Source organism: Chiloscyllium plagiosum, unplaced genomic scaffold, assembly GCF_037043375.1.
Source record: "Chiloscyllium plagiosum isolate Xiang-an unplaced genomic scaffold, Cpla_swu_hap1 HiC_scaffold_20, whole genome shotgun sequence".
Classification (NCBI taxonomy): domain Eukaryota; kingdom Metazoa; phylum Chordata; class Chondrichthyes; order Orectolobiformes; family Hemiscylliidae; genus Chiloscyllium; species Chiloscyllium plagiosum.
Window position 1 is genome coordinate 5,616,643 of NW_028270158.1, and position 24,973 is coordinate 5,641,615.

The window sequence follows — 24,973 nt, forward strand, 5'->3', positions numbered from 1 at the left end:
GACAGAAACTGTTTAGAAGGTCTTCCAGGACTTCTGCCTCTGATACAGTCAGTGAAACTTCAATGGGTCACACAGAAGAAATGGAAGAATCTCAGACCATCACAGAAACAACCAGACTTGAGGGTGAAAATGAAGTTCACAAAAGCCCTACATCTTCAGTTCAGCTGAATGGTGATTTGGAATTTCCAAGACCCCCACAGCCTGAAGGAAAAGCTGGTGGAACTAATAATGACACAAAAGTTGCTCATCAGACCTCTGAACCAGCAGAAGCTGAGGATTTAGAGAAAGAAGATCTTAGATAAAACAAACAAAAGTGGTTAGACTTTGTACATGGAAAAAAAAGCACATGTCCTATGGTTGGGATACATGGAACCTTTACTAATGTGAACTGTGCCATGCGCTAGTACAGTAAGGATACTACTGTTGTATGCCTTTAATTAGGACTTTGCACATTACTATGACATGACTAGGAATCTCAATTGTCATTGAAAGGTTGATTTAAAAATTGATCCTAAATTAAATCTGTCAAGGGGCCTGAATCTCAGAAGTGCAATTGTTCTGTTTCTTAAGAGGGCTATGTAAGGTCCACTATTTTCTTCCTTATAATTATCAATCTGACTCACTACATTTGCAGTACAATTACATATACTTATCACCATGAATATGGGTTAATTTGTAGTTTAAAAGTAGAAATTTTTCTATTACTGTCAATATTTAATTGGGTGGGGATCATTTTATTTTTGTTCATTTTGCACATTGGTGGTTTTGTCCTTTATCTGTGACCACCTCCTATGTACATCTCAAGATTCAAACACTGATGCTCGATTGCTATTTAGCTTCACGGGGGGAGAAAAAAGTTAATTTAGTGTTTTGATTCTTACTTACAATCAAATAAAAATTTATTTGAAGAACATGACAGACTCATTACTTAAGGCTGTTCACTTGACATTTGAAACTACAATATTGATTTTAACACATGTATTAATTTAACTTATGACACCACCTGGGCAGCATGTAGAAATCTGGATTGATCCAGAAGGTACAAGTTAGAGGGTCTTGTGGTATCTTTATAGTTTTATGATTCCTTACCCAAGCCATTCTGTTTACGATAGACATGGGAGTATTCCATTTTATTGTCTAATGCCCTTGCAATAAGTACAAAATAGTGGGCTTGCTCTGCAGCAGCATGTAGTTCAAAAATGATATCACAAAAAAACAATTGTAATTTATTTTAATTCTTGTATCATTACATAAATCAAACAATAAATTTGCAAGTATTCACCAGACTTACTGGCTCCAGTAAAATATTCAGTTTTCTTGTGCAAACTCCCACCTTTGCAAACCTGAAGCATATTTTTTTCCTCCAGAACATTCTGCATACTGTGGTCCATAAATTGATTGCTGAAGCCTTATGAAAGTACTTAATGTACTGTCAGCTGATAAAATGGTTCAGGAATTTATTTTTTGAAACTGCATTTGCAGGATAAGCTGCTTTAAACGTGCATAAACATACCTCCATGTTGTGCTCTTTTTGCAGTGTCACTTGTGATCAGAGGCAGTTAAAGCATTTGGGTGTTAGTGGCTTGAAATTCAAAACATTAGGCAGCACAGTCAATCCTCTCCCACAAACCATCTGCAGTTTTTTTGTAGATCCTGGACCTACCCTTAGGAAATAATGGCTCCTCTGGATAGTGAGACAGAAATTGGAAAATGGACCTCTCATGTTTAACGAAGTGTGATGGCTCAACAAGTGGAGATGTTGAAAAGTTCTGTGAAGAGACAGCAATTAATTAATTGTGTATATCTCCAGAGAAATGAAGCTCCTGACGTGCTCACGTGTACCTTTCGGGCAACTTCCAGTAAGCAGCACAAACATTTCAAACTAACAAATGCTTTGTACCTGTAGTATCACTTGATCAGTCTGCTGCAACCAGAACGGAGCAGCTGTAAATTGTTTCCACTGGTAAGGTTCAATCTGCAGTTGTTCCTCTTTTGCATTATAAACTGACATGATCTTGGAAGACCAAAAAAAAACATAACTTAGAAAACAAATGTACAGAAGACAACTTGGGTGATTTTAAATTGACTTGTGATCGTGAAACTTACAGAACCTTCTAAAAAGGTACGAGCAGCACGGATAATCTCATCTGGACCTCTGTCTGGGAAAGTTGCACGAAAAATATCTCCAGTTTTCACATTTACAGCTGAAAGAAAGTTATCCAAACCACACAGAACATTAAACATTTTTAGGTATCTTAAAAATCAATGATTTACACAAGCAGGTAACACCAAACCCCCATGTACTTTTCAAATAACATCCTTGAATGAAAATAAGTACTAGGCATTTTGTTTTTCTTTTGTCAAGTTCAAGACAGAAGGTAACATTACTGTCTTATTATACTTGCTGCTCTTAATGCCTCAACTTGAAAACAAAGCTATGCTAACATTAACCAGGGCTGTAATAGAAACACCTGTCCTATGTCTCTTAAGCTGGAGACACATTAAAAAACTAGGAATACCTCTAAGCGTTCATTGACTTATCCTTAGTTGCACAAGATTAAAGACCTGTAACCTTCAATCTACATTGAGAACAGAATAGTAACCAGAGCAAGAGGGTTTCTGATGCCCACAGAATTTAATACAACTTGTTTTTATTAGGAGGGATGAGAAAAATCAAGAACCCAGAGTTCAAGATTCTCCATCTCGCAATAGTTTAATTTCCTTAAATTTAAAACAGACGGTTTTGTAAGACAAAAGCTTGGTAAATGTGAAAATGAGGCAGATTAGGTCACAAAGAAAGCAATGAATACTCACCTATCCCATAAATTACAGGCCAATGGATATTTTGCTTCACTACATCATTAAGTTCTACAAAAGAAGTTTTTTCTTTAAATATTTAATTAATATAACAATTTATTTTGTTGTACAGATTGAATACCAGCAAGGCAAAAAAATAACATGCTTTTTGCAAGGTTTGTAGCTCGGTGTAGATTTGCTCGCTGAGCTGTAGGTTTGATATCCAGACGTTTCATTACCTGGCTAGGTAACATCATCAGTGGCGACCTACAAGTGAAGCGAAGCTGTTGTCTCCTGCTTTCTATTTATATCTTTCTCCTGGATGGGGTTCCTGGGGTTTGTGGTGATGTCATTTCCTGTTCGTTTTCTGAGGGGTTGATAGATGGCATCTAGATCTATGTGTTTGTTTATGGCGTTGTGGTTGGAGTGCCAGGCCTCCAGGAATTCTCTGGCATGTCTTTGCTTAGCCTGTCCCAGGATAGATGTGTTCTCCCAGTCGAAATAGTGGGTTTTTTTCATCCGTGTGTAGGGCTACGAGGGAGAGAGGGTCGTGTCTTTTTGTGGCTAGCTGGTGTTAGTGTATCCTGGTGGCTAACTTTCTTCCTGTTTGTCCTACGTAGTGTTTGTGACAGTCCTTGCCTGGAATTTTATAGATGACGTTGGTTTTGTCCATGGGTTGTACTGGGTCTTTTAAGTTTGTTAGTTTTTGTTTGAGAGTGTTGGTGGGTTTGTGTGCTACTAGGATTCGGAGGGGTCTTAGTAGTCTGGCTGTCATTTCTGAAACTTCTTTGAGTGGTAAACAAACACATATATCTAGATGCCATCTATCAACCCCTCAGAAAACGAACAGGAAATGACATCACCACAAACCCCAGGAGAAAGATATAAAATAGAAAGCAGGAGACAACAGCTTCGCTTCACTTTGGAGGTCGCTTTGGAGGTTTCATTACGTAGCCAGGTAATGAAACATCTGGATATCAAACCTACAGCTCAGTGAGCAAACCAAAACCTTAAATAACATGCTACATAAATAGAAATTGTTTGAATTTAGCACTGCCCTAGATAGCTTACAGACAACAAAGAACTTCTGAAATGCAGTTGCTTTTGTTTTTAAATTGTGGGATATTCAGCCAATGTTTGCACAAAGCAAGGTTTCATACATAAGTGATGCGTATAACATGCCTTACTTCAGATCAGTGATCTTAGTGCAGAATATTTAGCATGAGGGACATAACAGAAGAGTGAAAGAGAAAGCACTGGTGGAGAAATGCCTTTCCACATAAATTAGATACATGGAATTATCCCAGTTTTGGATCTGGCAGGCCCAGGGCTAAGTTAACATAGACGATGGCAATTAGAAAGGAGTGTAAGCTGGGATGACAATGATTTTTATGAACGGATTCCAAAGTGGAATGGCTAACACATGAAAAGAACCTAAAGACTAACAAACACCAACTGTGAATGTCTGTAAAATTGTTTTCCAAGAAAGTTTTCTAAAAGGGAACTGACATTTTTAGGTCACAGGAAGCCGCTCCATAAAATTAATCCCTTCTCTGCCTGGTCAAGAGGATGCAGTGAGGTCCAATGTTTAGATCACTAACTTCAGTAAATTGCACCCTGAACTGCTGCTTCAAGAGCTGGTGCTAATATGTTGTCAGCTTCGTGCCACGGTTTCCCAAATGGCCGGACTGTTACAGAAAGACAGCATTATCTGCAGCTTAGAAACATTGCATCAGCAGAAAGATGTCACCTCCTCAACAGGGAGTAAATCACTTTCGAGGTTGACTGAGCAAACGATAATGCCTCTGCATATAAAAGGGAGGTGATCATCATGATTTGCAAATTTTACTTATCACTTATTAACATAAGCCGAGAACTTGTCCAGGTCTTGCTGCAGGAGTGTGTGGACTGCTTTAGAAAATACGGACAGGAATAGGCCAGTTGGCCCTTTGAGCCTGCTCTGCCAATCAATATGGTCATGGCTGATCTTTGTTATCTCAGAAATTGCAAACATTCTATAATCAGTCATTTTATACATGATTAATAAAAATGAAAAATTGAAACCTTCCAATTTCCCTTTAAATTTATAACCAGTCAAACCAAGAGGTTACAAACAATTTAAAACAGATTCATCACATTACAGTAAAATATAAACAAATTTCAGTTCATTATTCCTACCCAAAGGAATGAGGGAAATTGATTTACCTGTTAAACAGTACGTTTCCAGATGAATGTTCTCTGGCTGACAATTAAAAGCTTCTGCAAATGAATGTAGCAGAAAATTGAATATGTGCAACAAGTTTAACAAGAGTAATTTCAAGGAAGTAATTATGGTTTGCAGACCTTAAACTTATGTCCAAAATCATGAAGGAGATTTAAAGTTAGATCAGACAATCCGGTAACAAATTGCAGTACTGAGTTAGAGTGACAACATGTCAGCCTTGCAATCAATGGAACTCACCAAAATACTAATGTTTGAGACAGTTCAAAGAAGCAGTAAGTGGGACTGTCTACATCAGTGAGAAATTTCTAAACATGCCAGTGTTACAAGTTTTTAAAAACACTGAGTACTCATTTATCAGAGAATTTCTATTATACTTGCGTATTAGGTTTCTCAAAGTCACAATGAACTTCTCTAACCAATGAAAGAATTATGCAGTTCAGAAAAATCCCCAATATAGAAGTTGCGTGTGTAGGCTGAAGAGATTGGGGAGACACTGAATGTATACTTTTTGTCAGTATTCACTCAGGAACAGGACATTGTTGCCGATGTGAATACTGAGTCACAATTAAGTAGAATGAATGGCTTTGAGGTATGTAGGGAAGAGGTGTTGGAAATTCTGGAAAGGGTGAAAATAGATAAGTCCCCTGGGCCTGATGGCATTTATCCTAGGATTCTCTGGGAAGCAAGGGAGGAGATTGCAGATCCATTGGCCTTGATTTTTATGTCCTCGTTGTCTACAGGAGTAGTGCCAGAAGACTGGAGGCTAGCAAATGTGGTTCCCTTGTTCAAGAAGGGGAGTAGGGATAACCCTAGTAACTATAGGCCGGTGAGTCTCACTTCTGTTGTGGGCAAAGTCTTAGAGAGAATTGTAAGGGATAGGATTTATAAACATCTGGATAGGAATAATGTGATCAAGGATAGTCAGCATGGTTTTGTGAAGGGCAGGTCGTGCCTCACAAACCTTATTGAATTCTTTGAGAAGGTGACTAAGGAGGTGGACGAGGGGAAAGCGGTAGATGTGGTGTATATGGATTTTAGTAAGGCGTTTGATAAGGTTCCCCATTGTAGGCTACTTCAAAAAATATGGAGGTATGGCATTGAGGGTGAGTTGGAGGTTTGGATTAGGAATTGGCTGGCTAGAAGAAGACAGAGGGTTGTAGTTGATGGTAAAGGTTCATCTTGGAGTGCCGTCACTAGCGGTGTTCCGCAAGGATCTGTTTTGGGACCATTGGTGTTTGTCATTTTTATAAATGACCTGGAGGAGGGGCTAGAAGATTGGGTGAGCAAGTTTGCGGATGATACGAAAGTCGGAGGAGTTGTTGACAGTGAGGAAGGATGTGGCAGGTTACAGCGGGATATAGATAAGCTGCAGAACTGGGCAGAAAGGTGGCAAATGGAGTTCAATGTAGCTAAGTGTGAGGTGATTCACTTTGGTAAGAGTAACAAAAAGATGGGGTACTGGGCTAATGGTCGGATACTTGGTAGTGTGGATGAGCAGAGGGATCTTGGTGTCCATGTCCACAGATCTTTGAAAGTTGCCACCCAGGTAAATAGTGCGGTGAAGAAGGCATATGGCGTACTGGCTTTTATTGGTAAGGGAATTGAGTTCCGGAGTCCTGAGATCATGTTGCAGATCTGGTGCGGCCGCATCTGGAGTATTGTGTGCAGTTTTGGTCGCCATACTATAGGAAGGATGTGGAGGCACTGGAACAGGTGCAGAGGAGGTTTACCAGGATGTTGCCTGGTATGGTAGGAAGATCGTATGAGGAAAGGCTGAGGCACTTGGGGTTGTTTTCATTGGAGAAAAGAAGATTTAGGGGTGACTTGATAGAGGTGTACAAGATGATTAGGGGTTTAGATAGGGTTGACCGTGAGAACCTTTTTCCACGTATGGAGTCAGCTATTACGAGGAGGCATAGCTTTAAATTAAGGGGTGGTAGGTATAGGACAGATGTATGGGGTAGGTTCTTTACTCAGCGAGTTGTGAGTTCATGGAATGCCCTGCCAGTAGCAGTGGTGGACTCTCCCCCTTTATGGGCATTTCAACAGGCATTGGATAGGCATATGGAGGATAGTGGGCTAGTGTAGGTTAGGTGGGCTTGGATCGGTGCAACATCAAGGGCCAAAGGGCCTGTACTCCGCTGTATTCTTCTATGTTCTATCACATATCAATTTCAGTGATGCCTTTGTACCATTTGGGAATTTTTACACGTAGGATCTGGAAGAAACATGATTTTAATTTAATGGTGGATTATAAGATGGATTCAAGCAGAAGGAAAATTGGATCCAAAATTAGCTTAATGGCATGAAGCAAATGCTAATAGTTGACAGATACTTTTGTGACTGGAAGACTGTCCCCAGTAGCTCTACAGGACTCTATTAAGTCCCTTGCTTTTTGTAGTTTATAATAATTACTGAGACTCAAATAATAGGGGGCATAAATCAAGTAGTTTGCAGATGACAAAACTGGGTTGACAGTGAAAAGGGAAGCTTCAGGACTGCAGGAAGAACATAGATAGTTAGTCTGTGGACAAAAAGGTGGAAGATGGAATTCGATCCAGAGAAATTGAAGCAATACATTTTGGGAGGTGCAAAGGAATACACAATCAATAAGATGATTCTGAAGGAGCGAAGGGATTTGGAAGGGCAAATCCACAGATCCTTGAAGGTAGCAGGATAGGTTGATGAGGTGGTTAAGTATATGCCATTAGTTCTATATGAAACACAAACTTGCCTAATTGTGGCTTCAACAAAAACTCCATTTCCCAAAAAGCACAAGAGTTCTGGAGTATTTGTGGAGCACGGCAGAGTCATGGGCTTTTTTCCCCAAAAGAAAGCTGAAGGACTTAACATTTGAAGGGAAAGTGCATTCCTTAATGGATACTGGCACAAAAAGGAGACCAGGGAACAACTGTAGGATGCAAAAGGAGACCCAAGGGATCTGTTCAATTAGTTACAATCAAAGAAGATTGATATGTTTGGTCTACCAGTCAGTCAGGTGCTTAGGAGCAGAGGGAAGATGCTGCGGCAGCAGAGTTTTTTTTTTGTGACCAGTCTGCCAACAGGACTCGGATGTTCTGAGGAGCTGAGAAAGGCCAGAATGCTGCCTTTGAATTGGAGATAGAGGAGTAGCCATATAAAATGTCTCTGTACAACTGAAGTGTTACTGCTGGAGACCTACTGAAGTCCCAGAAATCATCTGGTAACTGAAAATACGTATCATCCTACAAACGGAGGAGTAAAGGAAGCCCAGAAACAATATTTGCTTGGTGCAGCCGAGAAGGATTGCAGCACAGAGAAATACAAGGGCAGTGGCAACTCTGAAGTCTTATAAAAAGCTACTATTAGAGTCACAGATATACAGCATGGAAACAGACCCTTCGATCCAACCTGTCCATGCCAACCAGATATCCCAACCCAATCTAGTCCCACCTGCCAGCACCCGGCCCATATCCCTCCAAACCCTTCTATTCATATACCCATCCAAATGCCTCTTAAATGTTACAATTGTACCAGCCTCTACCACTTCCTCTGGCAGCTCATTCCATACATGTACCACCCTCTGCATGAAAAAGTTGCCCCGTAGGTCTCTTTTATATCTTTCCCCTCTCACCCTAAACCTATGCCCTCTAATTCTGGACTCCCCAACCCCAGGGAAAAGATTTTGTCTATTTATCCTATCCAAGCCCCTCATAATTTTGTAAACCTCTAGAAGGTCACTGCTAAGCCTCCGACGCTCCAGGGAAAACAGCCCCAGCTGTTTTCAGTCTCTCCCTATAACTCAAATTCTCCAACACTGGCAACATCCTTGTAAATCTTTTCTGAAACCTTTCAAGTTTCACAACATCTTTCCAATAGGAAGGAGACCAGAATTGCACGCAATATTCCAACAGTGGCCTAACCAATCTCCTGTATGGCCGCAACATGACCTCCCAACTCTGACCAATAAAGGAAAACATACCAAATGCATTCTTCATTATCCTATCTACCTGCGACTCCACTTTCAAGGTCTCTTTGTTCAGTAACACTCCCTAGGACCTTACCATTAAGTGTATAAGTCCTGCTAAGGTTTACTTTCCCAAAAAGCAGCACCTCGCATTTATCTGAATTAAACTCCATCTGCCACTTCTCAGCCCATTGGCCCAGATCCTGTTGTAATCTGAGGTAACCCTCTTCAATGTCCACTACACCTCCAATTTTGGTGTCATCTGCAAACTTATTAACTGTACCTCTTATGCTCGCATCCAAATCATTTATGTAAATGACAAAAAGTAGAGGACCCAGCACCAATCCTTGTGCCACTCCACTGGTCACAGGCCTCCAGTCTGAAAAGCAACCCTCCACCTCTTCTACCTTTGGCTAGTTCTCCCAATATTCTGTGAGATCTAACCTTGCTAATCAGTCTCCCATGGGGAACCTTGTCGAACTGAAGTCCATATAGATCACATCTACTGCTCTGCCCTCATCAATCCTCTTTGTTACTTCTTCAAAAGCTCAATCAAGTTTGTGAGACATGATTTCCCACGCACAATGCCATGTCGACTATCCCTAATCAATCCTTGCCTTTCCAAATACATGTACATCCTGTCTCTCAGGATTCCCTCCACAACTTGCCCATCACTGAGGTCAGGCTCACCGGTCTATAGTTCCCTGGCTTGTCTTTACTGCCCTTCTTAAACAGTGGTACCACGTTTGCCAACCTGCAGTCTTCTGACACCTCACCTGTGACTATCGATGATAAAAATATCTCAGCAAGAGGCCAAGCAATCACTTCTCTAGCTTCCCACAGAGTTCTCGGGTACACCTGGTCAGGTCCTGGACAATTATCCACCTTTATGCATTTCAAGACATCCAGCACTTCCTTCTCTGTAATATCGAGATTTTGCAAGGTGTCACCATCTATTTCCCTACAGTCTATATCTTGGATATTCTTTTCCACAGTAAATACTGATGCAAAATATTCATTTAGTATCTCACCCATTTTCTGTGGCTCCACACAAAGGCCGCCTTGCTGATCTTTGAGGGGCCCTATTCTCTATCTAGTTACCCTTTTTTCCTTAATATATTTGTAAAAACTCTTTAGATTCTCCTTAATTCGATTTGCCAAAGCTATCCCATGTCCCCTTTTTGCCCTCCTGATTTTCCTCTTAAGTATACTCCTACTTTCTTCATATTCTTCTAAGGATTCACTCGATTTATCCTGTCTATATCTGACATATGCTTCCTTTTTTTTTCTTAACCAAATCCTCAATTTCTTCATCCAGCATTCCCTATACCTACCAGCCTTCCCCTTCACCGTGACAGGAATATACTTTCTCTGGATTCTTGTTATCTCATTTCTGAAGGCTTCCCATTTTCCAGCCATCCATTTACCTACGAACATCTGCCTCCAATCAGCATTCGAAAGTTCTTGTCTAATTTAGAACTTCAACTTTTAGACCTGGTCTATCCTTTTCCATCACTATTTTAAAACGAATAGAATTATGGTTGCTGGCCCCAAAGTGCTCTCCTACTGACACCTCAGTCACCTGCCCTGCCTTATTTCCCAAGAGTAGGTAAAGTTTTGCACCTTCTCTACTAGGTACATCCACATACTGAATCAGAAAATTGTCTTGTACACACTTAACAAATTCCTCTCCATCTAAACCTTTAACACTATGGCAGTCCCAGTCGATGTTTGGAAAGTTAAAATCCCCTACCATAACTACCCTATTACCCTATTAGATAGCTGAGATCTCCTTACAAGTTTGTTTCTCAATTTCCCTCTGACTATTAGGGGGTCTATAATACAATCCCAATAATCATCCCTTTCTTATTTCTCAGTTCCACCCAAATAACTTCCCTGGATGTATTTCCAGGAATATCCTCCCTCAGCACAGTTGTAATGCTATCCCTTATCAAAAATGCCACTCCCCCTCCTCTCTTACAACCTTCCTGTAGCATTTGTATTCTGGAACATTAAGCTGCCAGTCCTGCCCATCCCTGAGCCATGTTTCTGTAATTGCTATGGTATCCCAGTCCAATGTTCCTAACCATGCCCTGAGTTCATCTGCCTTCCTTGTTCAGCCCCTTGCATTGAAATAAATGCAGTTTAATTTATTAGTCCTACTTTGTCCCTGCCTGCCCTGTTTGATTCACTTCTGTTCTCAACTGTACCAGTCTCAGATTGATCTCTTTCCTCACTATCTCCCTGGGTCCCACCCCACCTTACGAGTTAAAATCCTGAAAATGTGTTGCTGGAAAAGCGCAGCAGGCAGGCAGCATCCAAGGAGCAGGAGAATCGACGTTTCGGGCATGAGCCCTTCTTCAGGAATCCTTTTCAGCTCTGATCTCCAGCATCTGCAATCCTCACTTTCTCCTACTTTAAATCCTCCCAAGCAGTTCTAGCAAATTTCCCTGCCAGTATATTAGTCCCCTTCCAGTTTAGGTGCAATCCGTCCTTCTTGTACAGGTCACTTCTACCCCAAAAGAGATTCCAATGATCCAAAAATGTGAATCCTTCTCCCATAACCAGCTCCTCAGCCATGCATTCATCTACTCTATCCGCCTATTCCTGCCCTCACTAGCTCATAGCACTGGGAGTAATCCAGATATTACTACCCTTGAGGACCTCCTTTTTAAGTTTCTGCCTAACTCTCTGTAGTCTCCCTACAGAATCTCAACCTTTTCCCTTCCTATGTTGTTGGTTCCAGTGTGGACAATGACCTCTTGCTGGTCCCTCTCCCCCATGAGAACATTCTGCACCCTCTCTGAGGAATCCTTAGATCCTGGCACCAGGGAAACAACACACCATTCCGCTTTTTCTCTGCTGGCCACAGAAACGTCTGTCTGTACCTCGGACTACAGAATCCCCTAACACAATTGATCTCTTGGAACCCAACGGACCCCTCGTTGCATTAGAGTCGGTCTCAATACCAGAAACTTGGCTGTTCGTGTCACGTTCCCCTGAGGTTCCATCACCCCCTACATTTTCCAAATCAGCATACCTGTTTGAAATGGGTGTATCCACAAAAGACTCCTGCCCTAGGTGCCTACCTCCCTTAGCCTTCCTGGAGTTAACCCATGTGACCATATCTGAGACTTTCCCCCCTTCCTATAACTGCCGTCCAGCACATCACTGTTGCTGTTGCAAATTCCTCATCGCTTCTATCTGTCTCTCCACCAATCCACTTGATCTGATAAGATTCGCATCCAACAGCATTTAAGGCAGATATAATCCGCAGTAACCCTTAAACTCTCTTTAAATTCCCACATCTGACAAGAAGTACATATCACTGCAAAGGCCATTTTTGCTCCTTCACAATCTACAGACCCAGAAAATAACACCGTCTTATTCCTTGACAAATTACTGCACCAGGTTAAATTAACAGCTATGGCTTATATTTTAAGTTTAATCAAGAGACTTATCTCCAAAAACATATAATCAAGAAAGAACCCACTATACTCATTAATACAGCCTTTCTCTTGGACAGACTTAAAACAACAATTAACTTGTCTGATTCTGTGCTGTGAACTTCGCCCAAACCGGTTCCTCCAAGATTAGTTGTGAAATTCACTGTTTGTTAATTTTCCCAGATGCACTCCAATGTCCAGCGATACATGAATTCAAAAACAGCAAAGGCACTAACTGTGCAGGCTCTCTCTCTATCCTGTACTGTCCTCACCATGTCCTCACCTCCTTTGTCTGCTCTTCTCCCTTTCAAACTGCTGTTGTTTTGACTTTTTTTTTCCAAAGTTCCAAAACAATGCAACAGCATATAAAACAGTAATTGCTGCTCCTGGAATTCGAGGAAATCACCTCCAACACCTAAAATACCTCATTAAAAAAAGGAGCAGCTCTTATAGCCAGAAATTTTGGCCAGAGGGCCATAGCCCGGGAGTAGGAAGTTTATGGAAAGCTAGCTGCAAACCATCAGGACATCATCTCAGAAAGCATTTGGAGAGCATTTTTACCTTCCATGGATATAAAACTTCCCAGTGTTTCATAGAAGCATTAAAAGAAGAAATGACAAATACAATACCATACAGCACAGGAACAGGCCCTTCAGCCTGTGCTGATTCCTAATCCTCATTTAGACATGCTATTTATTGCCCACACACAGTACCTATTCCTCAGTTCGCCTCACGTTCATATGTCTATCAAAAATGCCAGCATGGCCACTGGCAGTGCATTCCAGGCACCCAACACCCTCTTGTCTGAAAAGTGTTTCCTGCATTTCTCCCCTTAAATTTCCCCCTCTCACTTTGAACTTGCACCCTCTTATGGTTGACCTTTCTACACTGGGGAAAAAGCCTCACAATTTTGTAGATCTCTATCAGGTCACCCCCTCAGCCTCTGTCTTTCCAGTGAAAACAATCCTAAGTTTATCCAACCTCTCCTCATAACTAAAACCCTCCAGATCAGACAACATCCTGGCAATTCCTCTCGACACCCTCTCCAAAACATCCACGGTGATACACAACTGCATGCAATATTCCAAATGTGACCTATTAAAAGTTTTATATAGCTGTAAAATAACTTGCCAACTTTTCTATTCAATGCCCTGACCAATGAAGGTAAGTGTGCTGGATGCCTTCTTGACCACTTGTGTTGCCACTTGCAGGGATCTGTGGACCTATTTGCCCAAATCCCTCCATATGTCAATTCTCCTAAAGCTTCTGCCATTATTGTATAATTCAGCACCTGAATTTGATCTTCCAAAATGCATCACCTCACATTTGTCCAGATTAAACTTCATCTGCTATTTCTCTACCGAAATCTGCAATCTATATTCAGCTGTATCCATTGACAATCCTCCTCACTATCTGCAACTCCACCAATTTTTGGTGTCATCCGCAAACTTAATAATCAGACCACCTACATTTTCCTCCAGATCATTTATATATGTGAGAAACAACAAAAGGTTCCAGCTCTGATCCCTGCGAACGCTACTAGCTATTGATATCCATTCCAAAAAGTACCCTGCCACCGCTACCTCTTCGATGACAAAGAGGCTTTGTCACCTCTTCGATGACAAAGCCCATTTTGTATCCATCTAGCCAGATTATCTCAGATCCCATGAGACTCTACCTTCCATACCAAAAAGCCTGCCATGAGATACCTTATCAAATAGGAAAGATGTGGATGCTTTGGAGAGGGTTCAGAGGAGGTTTACCAGAATGCTGCCTGGACTGGAGGGCTTATCTTATGAAGAGAGGTTGACTGAGCTCGGACTTTTTTCATTGGAGAAAAGGAGGAGAGGGGACCTAATTGAGGTATACAAGATAATGAGACGGATTGTCAACATATTGTCTAGCTATCACCATTGTTAACAGCTAACCCGAGAATGCAACTTTTAAAAAAAAAGGGTTTTATGATTTACACATGAAAGAAGTGAAACTATCACTGTATTCTAACAGATGAAAGGCTTAACAGACAATCAATTCTTCAATGTATAATTTCAGTTACATCACACTGCAAATTTTTGCTATAAATTATGTGTAACGATCGAGCCCTCCACAATCACCTGATGAAGGAGCGTCGCTCCGAAAGCTAGTGTGCTTCCAATTAAACCTGTTGGACTATAACCTGGTGTTGTGTGATTTTTAACTAAGATAATGAGAGGCATAGATAGAGTCAATAGCCAGAGACTATTTCCCAGGGCTGAAATGGCTAACACGGGGGGTCATAGTTTTACGCTGGTTGGAGGAACGTACAGAGGGGATGTCAGAGGCGGGTTCTTTACACAGAGTTGAGAGAGCATGGAATGCGTTGCCAGCAGCAGTTGTGGAAGCAAGGTCACTGGGGACATTTAAGAGACTGCTGGACATGCATATGGTCACAGAAATTTGAGGGTGCATACATGAGGATCAATGGTCGGCACAACATCGTGGGCTGAAGGGCCTGTTCTGTGCTGTACTGTTCTATGTTCTAAATGCTTGACTAAAGTCCATTTTGATAACATCCACTGCCCTTCCCTCATCAATCATTCCTATCACCTCTTCAAAAAACTCAATCAAGTGGATGAGACATGACCTTCCCCACACAAATCCATGCTGCCTATCACTAACAAGTCCATTCACTTCCAAATCTGAATAAATCCTATCTCAGTATCTTCTCCTACCGCTTCCCACCACTGACATCAGGCTTATTTGCTTGTAATTACCTTGATTATCTGTTTTCTTTCTTAAACAAAAGGAATGATATTCGCCATTCTCCAGTTCTCTGGAACTTCACCTGAGGCCAAACAGGATGCAAAGATATCTCTTAAGGCCCAGATATTTGTCTTGCCTCTCTCAGTATCCGGAGATAAATCCTATCTGACCCTGGGGACTTGTCTAACTTAATGTACTTCGAGACACCAAACAGTTCCTTCTTCGTTGTGTTGACCTGCCAGAGAGTATTCACACATCTTTCCCTAACCTTAATATCCCCCATGTGCCTCGGTCTGAATACTGATGCAATATATTCATTAAGGATCTCATTCATTTCCTCTGACTCCACACATAACCTTTCTCTGTTACCCTCAAGTGGTCCGACTCTTTCCCTAGCTACCCTCTTGCTCTTTATGTGTGTATAAAATGTTTTGGGATTCTCCCCATTTGAGCCTCTTCTGACTTTCTCTATATTCTTCAAGGGGCGGCACAGTGGCTCGGTGGTTAGCACCAGGGACCCAGGTTCGAATTCAACCTCGGGCGACTGAATGTGTGGAGTTTGCACATTCTCCTGGTGTCTGTGTGGGTGCTCCAATTTCCTCCCACAATCCAAACTAAATTGCCCATAGTGTTCAGGGATGTGTAGGTTTGGTGCATTAGTCAGGGTACATATTGGGTAGTAGAATGGGTCTGGGTAGGTCACTCTACAGTGTGGACTTGCTGGGCCAAAGGGCCTGTTCCCACACTGTAGGGATTCTATGATTTTGTCTGTTTCTCATTGCCTAGATCTTACGGATGCTTCCTTTTTTTTGACAAGACTCTTAATATCCCCATCGAAGGTTTCCCGAATCCTGCCATTTCTTTTGTCCATTTTCACAAGAATATGCCTGTCTTGCTTTCTAATCAGCTGGTCCTTAAAAGACCCCCCCCACATCAGATGCTGCTGTCACCTGATGGGCCACCCCCTCATCAATATCCAAAATGGAATATTTGTTTGACAGGGGGATAAACTGACTAAAGGTTTAACCAAAGAGATAGCCTCCGAGGTCATAAAGACTGGAGGGAACTGGAGGAAACTCCAGAGCTTTGGGCCTAAACAGATGAAGACACTGTGGCCATTGAGAGACAGGACAGAATCAGTGCTCAAGAGGCAAGACAGAGTTTGAAGAACTCAAAGTTCTCCGAGGGTCGCAAGGCTACAGGAGATTTTAATAGAAAAGAATTTTAAATCGCAAGAAATCTCTTGTGGGAAGTCACAAGGGCGAAAGAGAAAATTAGGAAAAGTATTTTCACAACTGTAATCTTATCAAACAGAAAGATAACCACAAAACCAAGGAACAAAAGAAAGATCATGTACATAATGTGCATTTTTAACTGTATTTTACAATTTCAACTATCGTATTGTTCTTTTTCTTTCCTGTTTCTCTCACAGTATTATCACAAGACATTACCATTGCTACACCAGCATAATAAATAGCTAAATTCCCAAATATCTCAACTGTAAAATACTGGATTAAAACCTACCAAGAAGTTCAAGAGTGAGTCTGTGAGACAATGACCTTTCATCAATGAATCCCCCAACAAGGTGAACCTCATACCTAAAAACACAAAAGTACGGTAATTTCACCGTTTTTTTTGAAAGAAACTATTTAATCCAGAAGATCTTCCACCCTAATCAAACATTAACATTCTTTACGTCATAGAACATTACAGCACAGTACAGGCCCTTCGGCCCTCGATATTGCACCAACCTGTGAAACCAATCTGAAGCCCATTGAACCCACACTATTCCATTATCCTCACACCACGTTCACTCAGGAAAGCAATTCAGAAATATACCTTTTTAGTCATGCATGGTCTTAACATAAATTTACAAAACAGTAAAAATGTGGATGAAACATTAAAGATATTTGACAATCAAGTCAAGGTGATGCTCAGCTCCTGTCTAGAGAGGTTTCAAGCAAGCTGGATTGTATCCTTCATGATAATTTTTAAGACTTTCCCTTAATTAATCTTTTGTTTTACCTCTCAGTCCCCTCTGAACTACATTAAAACTGAGGTGCAATGCTGCTCAAGGAAGTACACTTCTGCTCATCCACCCTCTGCACCAAAGATATTGTTAGTCTTTCACCATATCACATATCTGTACAGTGCAATTTAACCTGACATGAAAATGCATTAATTATTGTTCTTTCCAGAATTACAATATTTTAAACAGTTTCAAGCTGAATAAACAATAAATGCAGAAGATTAGGTCACAATAGATCTTTTATTAGTCACAATGTCAAAAATTCCACGATTTCCTCTTTATCAAATTGATTCCTGAAAATTCTGCTGCACTGAACTATTATTGAATGAAAGAGTGTTGGCAATGCCATAGGCACTGTATGATAATAGAAACCTATACCAACCTACACTTTATACCAGCCTGGCTGCTGATTGGCAACATGTTGTCTGGCCCAAAGCTAATATTCTTTAGGTGACTTGACACAGTTACAATGAGGAGAGGAGGGTGTCCACATAGCTGTTAACAATACATGCCCTAATATTACTCTCTCAATCAATTTGAAGATTAAAAGACTGAATGGAAGTGGGTAACAAAATCCGTAGGATGAGCAAGTAAATATTCAGACTTGAATCAATTCAAAAACACTGGAAAAAGATAATGTTGTCGAGGAGAATACCGAGATACAGGCTACTAGACTAGACGGGATTGAGGTTCACAAGGAGGAGATGTTAGCAATTCTGGAAAGTGTGAAAATAGATAAGCCCCCTGGGATGGATGGGATTTATCCTAGGATTCTCTGGGAAGCCTAAGCGGAGATTGCAGAGATTTTGGCTTTGATCATTATGTCGTAATTGTCTACAGGAATAGTGCCAGAAGACTGGAGGTTAGCAAATGTTGTCCCCCTGTTCAAAAAGGGGAGTAGAGACAACCCTGTTAATTATAGACCAGTGAACCTTACTTCGGCTGTGGATAAAGTGTTAGAAAAGATTAAAAGAGATAGGATTTAAAATCATCTAGAGAGGAATTAGTTGCTTAGGGATAGCCAACAGTTTTGTGAAGGGTAGGTTATGCCTCACAAACCTTATTGAGTCTTTGAGAAGGTGAGGGTAAAGCGGTTGATGTGGTACATATGGATTTCAGTAAGGTGTTTCATAAGGTTCTCCATGGTAGGCTATTGCACAAAATGCAGAGGCATGGGATGAAGGGTGATTTAGCAGTTTAGATCAGAATTTGGCTAGCTGAAAGATGACAGAGTGCTGGTTGATGGAAAATATTCATCCTGAAGTTCGGTTAGTAGTGGTATACCGCAAGGATCTGTACCGAGGCCTCTGCTGTTTGTCATTTTTATAAATGACCTGGATGAGAGCATAGAAGGACGGGTCAGTAAATTTGCGGATGACACCAAGGTCGGTGGAGTTGTGGATAGCGCTGAAGCATGTTGCAGGTTACAGGGGATATAGACAAGCTGCAGAGCTGGGCTGAGAGGTGGCAAATGAAACTTCATGCCAAAAAGTGTGGGGTGATTCACTTTGGAAGGAGCAACAGGAACACATAGTACTGGGCTAATGGTAAGATTCTTGGTGGTGTAGATGAGCAGAGAGATCGCTGTATCCATGTACATAGATCCCCGAAAGCTGCCACCCAGGTTGATAGGGTTGTTAAGAAGTATGTTAGCTTTTATCGGTAGAGGCATTAAGTTTCAGAGCCACAGCTGTATAAAACCCTGGTGTGGCCACACTTGGGAGTATTGCATATAGTTCTGGTCACTGCATTATAGGAAGGATGTGGAAGCTTTGGAAATGGTTCAGAGGAGATTTACTAGGATGTTGCCAGGTATGGCGGGAAGGTCATGAGGAAAGCTGAGGGTCTTGAGGGTGCTTTCACTAGAGGGAAAATTGAGAGGTGACTTATTTGAGACATATAAGATAATCAGAGGGTTAGATAAGGTGGACAGTGAGAGCCTTTTTCATTGGATGGTAATGGCTTGCATGAGGAGACATAGCTTTAAATTGAGGGGTGATAGATATTGGAGAGATGTCAGAGGTAGTTTCTTTACTGTGTAGTAGGGGCATGGAACACCCTGCCTGCAATAGTAGTAGACTCACCAACTTTAAGGGCATTTAAATGGTCATTGGACGAAAATGGAATAGTGTAGAATAGATAGGCTTCAGATTGGTTCCACAGATAGAACATTATAGTGTAGTACAGGCCTATGTTCTATATTAATCAAGATGATATTAACTAAAATCAATGTTTCCGACTTTCATCACAGCCTCAACAGTTAAAATTATCTTGCAAATCCACTTTAAGCAATTCTAAGGGGGAAGACAGTCCTATTAAACATTTCACTTTGGATTAGTTGGATATCCAATTTTTTCATTCTCAACCCAACCTGGAATTTTGCATCTTTCCAAAAATACTATTCTTTTTCTGAAACTTTATTACAGGAGCAGATAGACTGGAAACTATAGCAACTAAGTCAGCATGGTTCTCAAATATAAAAGCTGACATGTTGACAGATATCCATTATTCACTGATTGAAACGTAGCTATTAGGTGAAATGATTCAGGAAGTGAAGATCTGCCCTTATTAGCAGGTTAAAGTGCAGTGCACTGAGAACTTACCTTCCAGAATCACATCCTACTGACAAGGACTTCACCGCATTTAACATTAAAGACACTGTCACTTCTGTATCTGCTCCATCACAATGTCCCAAACTTGTAGCCCCACTCCCTAAAAATGAATCCAAATAATGAACATAAATAAAGAACAGAATGTATAGTTGTAACTACATGAAGGAAGTGTGCAATTGACTGGAAGGGTGGTAGAAGAGGAAAATTCAGCTATGGACATCAGAGCTGAGAGCCATCCAGTGTTTACAAAGTTATAACCCCAACTTATGTTTCTACTGGACAAATCATACACCAGAATGACCCCTAGCTTGATAGGTCATATCTTGCCTTCTTTTAGAATGGTGGGTTTTGACTGAAGAGATATGCAAATAAAGTAGCAGATTTGGTTTTAACAAATTAATGGAAGTTTATGACACAAAACAAACAATGAAATAAACCAAAAAAAGCTTTACAAATATAATATACAAATATTTCAAAACATATGGCAAAACAAACTCCCATCTGCTTACCATTACCAATACCAATCAGCAACTCACAAATCAGGGAAATTTTAGTTATAGAGCTGCACAGCACGGAAACAGACCCCTCAGTCCAACTCGTCCATGCTGACCAGTTATCTAGATAAATCTAATCCCATTTGCCAGCATTTAACCCATATCCTTCTAAATCCTTCCTACTCATATACCCGTCCAGATACCTTTTACATGTTGTAATTGTACCATTTCTTCCGGCAGCTCATTCCATATATGCACCACCCTATGTGTGAGAAAGTTGCCCTTTAGGTCCCTTTTAAATCTTTCCCCTCTCTTTTCTTTAACTGCTCTGAACGATCTCATAGCAGCATATGGCACATAAGAGGCCCATCAGCCCATTAAGTCTATACCAGTTCCACATTCCCACACTCGGCTCATAGTCTCGAATATTACAACATTTCAAGTGCTCATCCAAGTACTTTTTAAAAGTTGGTGAGATTTCCCCTTCAACCACCCTCCCAGATAGTGCATTCTAGACACCCAGCACCCTCTGGATGAAAACAAGTTCTTCAAGTCCCCTCTGAACCTCCTGCCTTTCACTTTAAAATTATGCTCCCTTGTTACTCAGCTGTTTCCTATCCATCCTCTTCCTGTCCCTCAATCTTATACATTTTTTTTACCTTTTTGTCCTGAGAGACTTCAATCAGGTCTCCTTCAAACTGTCCAACTGCTCTCCAATCTCTGAGGTTTTCTCAACTAAATTCAATCATTGATTATTATAAACCCAATAATAAGCTGATGTCCTTCAATGTTTTATCTCTCCAATTGTAAAGACCCCAATATAAACAAACTTCTATTAACACTCTATGGGGCACTTATCAGTTTAAAATCATGATTGCATTAAGACGGACATAGTTGATTTTCAAAACACCTTCACATATAATGGACCATTTGCCAGTAGTTTAAAGACTAAACTCCAAAAATGACATGAATCCATACAACTCATACATCTTCCATTACATTCGCTGTGAGTGCATGCATGCCTCTGTATATAACTGTGAATATTCAGCAAGGACAGCAAAGTCATACAAGATACCTCCAATGTCTAAAAAACATGTTCAGGTTGCTCTTTACCCAGAGTGATGAGACTGGAGAACTCGTTACAAGGAGCGTTTAAGATGAGCAGCACTAATACATTTAAGAGGAATCTAGGTAAACACAGTCATTGAGAGGTACAGCATGGAAACCGACCCTTCAGTTCAACTCGTCCATAATCTTAACATAATCTAGCCCCAGATATCCTAACATAATCTAGCCCCATTTTCCAGCACTTGGCCCATATTCCTCTAAACCCTTCCTATTCATATCTGCATCCAAATGCCTTTTAAATACAGTAATTGTATCAGTCTCCACCACTTCTGCTTGCAGTTCATTATATACACACACCACCCTCTGTGTGAAAAGGTTGCCCCTTAGGTCCCTTTTAATTTTTTACCCTCTCATCCTAAACCTATGGTCTCTCGTTCTGGACTCCCCCACCCCAGGAAAAGACCTTGTCTATTTACCTTATCCATGCCAATCATGATTTTATAAACCTCTATAAGGTCCCCCTCAGCTTTTGACACCCAAGGGAAAACAGTCACAGCCTATTCAGCCTCCCCTCGTAGCTCAAATCCTCCAACCCTGGCACGAAGTTGAAAAGAATGGAAATTTGTGCTTTTCAGGTTAGATGTTCTAAGACCGGAGGAAGTTCATGAGGATCATAAGTATGAATAAGTTGGGCTGACTGGCCTGCACCACGCATACATCCTATGTAAATCCACTCTTTAGATTCATGCTTTTACTTTGCCTCATGGCATTTTTGAGAGTGTAGTTGGCACCTACACAAATTGTACCACAATTCTCAGGAAGAGAAAGAGCAGAAAATACAAATTAAGGAGATTTCATGTATTTATCATGGATGTGATTATGTATTTGATGCCAGCACATTTTTGAAATCTCTGTTGTGGTTCTGTTCGCCAAGCTGGGAATTTGTGTTGCAGACGTTTCGTCCCGTCTAGGTGACATCCTAGCTCGGCAAACAGAACCACAACAACGAGCACCCGAGCATTTCTCATTACCTGAGTGTCGCAGAACTACCATGTGGCAAGTGGTTGCATCTTCTGTACCAAGTATAGACACAGAACCTGTGGTTAAAGGAATGCAAAAAAATGGTCAACATCTTTGCATTTTACAATAAAATATACTTTCATTACCTGTGTGATCTCATCTCTGCTCCAAGAGCTCAATGGAAGTTTTACTTTCTTTGAATTTGAAGTAAATCACCCATGCTGTATCCTGACAATAAAGAATCACACAAGAGTGATACCAAATTAGTCACAGCATTGTATAAATAAAATATACACCCATTCATGCCCAAGAACATTTCTCAGGTTTTAAGCTAACTGTCCATGCCTAATTTAAGTTCTTGGCTTGACCTGCTTAGCATATTATACAATGTTACTGTACACTTGTAAGTAACTGAGCTTGTCTTGCCATTTAAAACGTTCACAACTTGGTGAGCTTGTTTATCTTTTTATAGTTGACTTTGGATCATAAGCAAATGTATTCCTACTTGGCAAAAGTCCATAAAATTGTTCCAGGGATAAGGATGCAAGCTACCAATCATTAATTTCTTTCATCCTCCTGGTACAGCCTCTATTTTCAGTCCCTCAAGTCCAAGAGATGAACACTTAAGAATATCTGGCCACTGAAGTGGATTAACCATCCATTATTAGAGCTGGGCAGGATCACATCAAGTGGTATCCAGCCTCACTCTCCTCTACCAATGCAACCCACTTCTATTGACATTGCTTAGAAAAAAAGTAATTTGACTTTTTTTTCAGTATTAAATGTATCATTTAAACCTTCCCCTATGCCCTTTTTATATCTTATTTACTTGGATGCAAATAATTCTTGGAGATTTTTGTCAGGAAGGTGGAGATCAACCATTCAGCTCTCTGCTCTCTTCCACTTATCCATCCCCCACTAATCTCTCCATCCTGGAGGCTCCCTGTCACCATTCCTGACGAAGGGCTTTTGCCCAAAACATCGATTTTCCTGCTCCTTGGATGCTGCCTGACCTGCTGCGCTTTTCCAACACCACTCTAACTAAAATCTCTGGTTTCCAGCATCTGCAGTCCTCACTTTTGCCCACTTATCCATCAAGCCAAATCCCTCAAGATTTTAACTGCACTTGGTCAGGATCCATGGCATTTATACAGCACCATATGCCCTCAGGACACTGCACAGCACTTTGCAACCTATCAATTTACTTTGAAGTACAATTGTTATGTAGGATATGGCCAGTCTGTGGTTAGTGACGGTTTTTATACTACATCAATACTTTGTTGTATACAAAGCATTTTGAGAATGTTTGAGGTTGTGAAAGGAGGCACATAAATGAGGTTCTTCCTTTCTTTTTTCCAAGAAGTTGCACCCATTCTTGTTTTGATGAAAGTGAGCAAGACAATATTTTATCGTGTTTAAAATTGCCAGGAAATTAAAAGATGGATGGAGACCATATAAAACAGTAATGCACACAACTACAAGGCAAATAAGTCTCCACCTAAACTTAATTCATGGAATAACTATTTCAAATGTTTGTTGATTGACTGCCAAGTACAACTGGGGACAGACCACAAGTACAGTCCGAGACAGCAACTGCTACAACCCACGAATGTACAAAATAAACCCAGTACACTAAATTGACCCCATTAACTTCAAAGGGCAACTGGATCATCTCCACGTGGTATGGCTAATGGACAAATCACTGGCAAAATTCCCTTTCCTCATTTTTGTAACTTCATCTTCAATATGTAAAATACAGCAATACCTACCATCCTGAGGAGTTGTTGCTGCGAATTCTCTTTGATGAATATACAAAAGCCCTTTACGATCTATCTTGCGCACTGGTTTAGATTGGAGAGATTTTGCAGTTTCCTACAAAAACAGGCAGAACTTGAACTTACAGTAGTAAAATGTTGACCTCACATGAAAAACAATCAAAAAAATAACAAAATTTGAAAGGTGCTTGTTAGAATAATTAGCAATTATATCTTTGACTGTCTTCAAATTTGTTTTGTTCTCTGGCAAAGACTTATCTAAACATTAACCGTATTAACAGATAAATAAAAAGTACCTTTTGGGTGATAAAAAGGCAGAATTTGATTTCTTTTAATTTTTTTAATTTCCACAGTCCTTCTACTAATGATGCTGCTGAGCAGAGCTTAAATTTTGTGCTTGGTCAGTGATACACTAGCACTAGGAATGATTGCTATATTTGATACTGGTAACTGAACTAGTTATTCCACATGACAGTTTAGCCTGAGATGACATCATATCAACAATCTCAGTTATGCAATTCTACTGATTTTTATCAGTCATGATTTGGAGATGCCAGTGTTGGACTGGGGTGTACAAAGTTAAAAATCACACAACACCAGGTTATAGTCCAACAGGTTTAATTGGAAGCACACTAGCTTTCGGAGCGACGCTCCTTCATCAGACAATCACCTGAAGGAGCGTCGCTCTGAAAGCTAGTGTGCTCCCAATTAAACCTGTTGGACTATAACCTGGTGTTGCGTGATTTTAAGATTTTTATCAGGCACTTATACTACACTATGTGGACTCACAATGCCCTTAGGGAGGGAATTCCAGGATTTTG

At 40.7% G+C, this 24,973-nt stretch overlaps 2 protein-coding genes across 6 annotated transcripts in view; one reads left to right on the top strand and one right to left on the bottom strand.

Moving 5' to 3' along the window:
- pdxdc1 (pyridoxal-dependent decarboxylase domain containing 1) overlaps positions 1 to 1,286 on the top strand; it is a 64,203-nt gene extending 62,917 nt beyond the window's left edge. For all 4 annotated transcript variants that reach the window (XM_043712119.2, XM_043712120.2, XM_043712121.2 and 1 more), the window contains one exon: positions 1 to 1,286. In XM_043712119.2, the coding sequence (XP_043568054.1) occupies positions 1 to 302 (302 nt within the window). In that variant the 3' untranslated portion in view covers positions 303 to 1,286.
- ntan1 (N-terminal asparagine amidase) overlaps positions 1,215 to 24,973 on the bottom strand; it is a 27,373-nt gene continuing 3,614 nt past the window's right edge. Inside the window, exons 2-10 of one of the 2 annotated variants that reach the window (XM_043712127.2) lie at positions 24,147 to 24,249; positions 22,389 to 22,454; positions 19,787 to 19,895; positions 16,679 to 16,752; positions 5,002 to 5,055; positions 2,815 to 2,868; positions 2,107 to 2,204; positions 1,901 to 2,014; positions 1,215 to 1,769 (exon numbers count right to left, since the gene is read on the bottom strand). In XM_043712127.2, coding sequence (XP_043568062.1) covers positions 1,599 to 1,769; positions 1,901 to 2,014; positions 2,107 to 2,204; positions 2,815 to 2,868; positions 5,002 to 5,055; positions 16,679 to 16,752; positions 19,787 to 19,895; positions 22,389 to 22,454; positions 24,147 to 24,249 — 843 coding nt within the window. In that variant the 3' untranslated portion in view covers positions 1,215 to 1,598. The remainder of the gene's footprint in view (positions 1,770 to 1,900; positions 2,015 to 2,106; positions 2,205 to 2,814; positions 2,869 to 5,001; positions 5,056 to 16,678; positions 16,753 to 19,786; positions 19,896 to 22,388; positions 22,455 to 24,146; positions 24,250 to 24,973) is intronic. The other variant, XM_087997613.1, reaches the window with a different exon arrangement.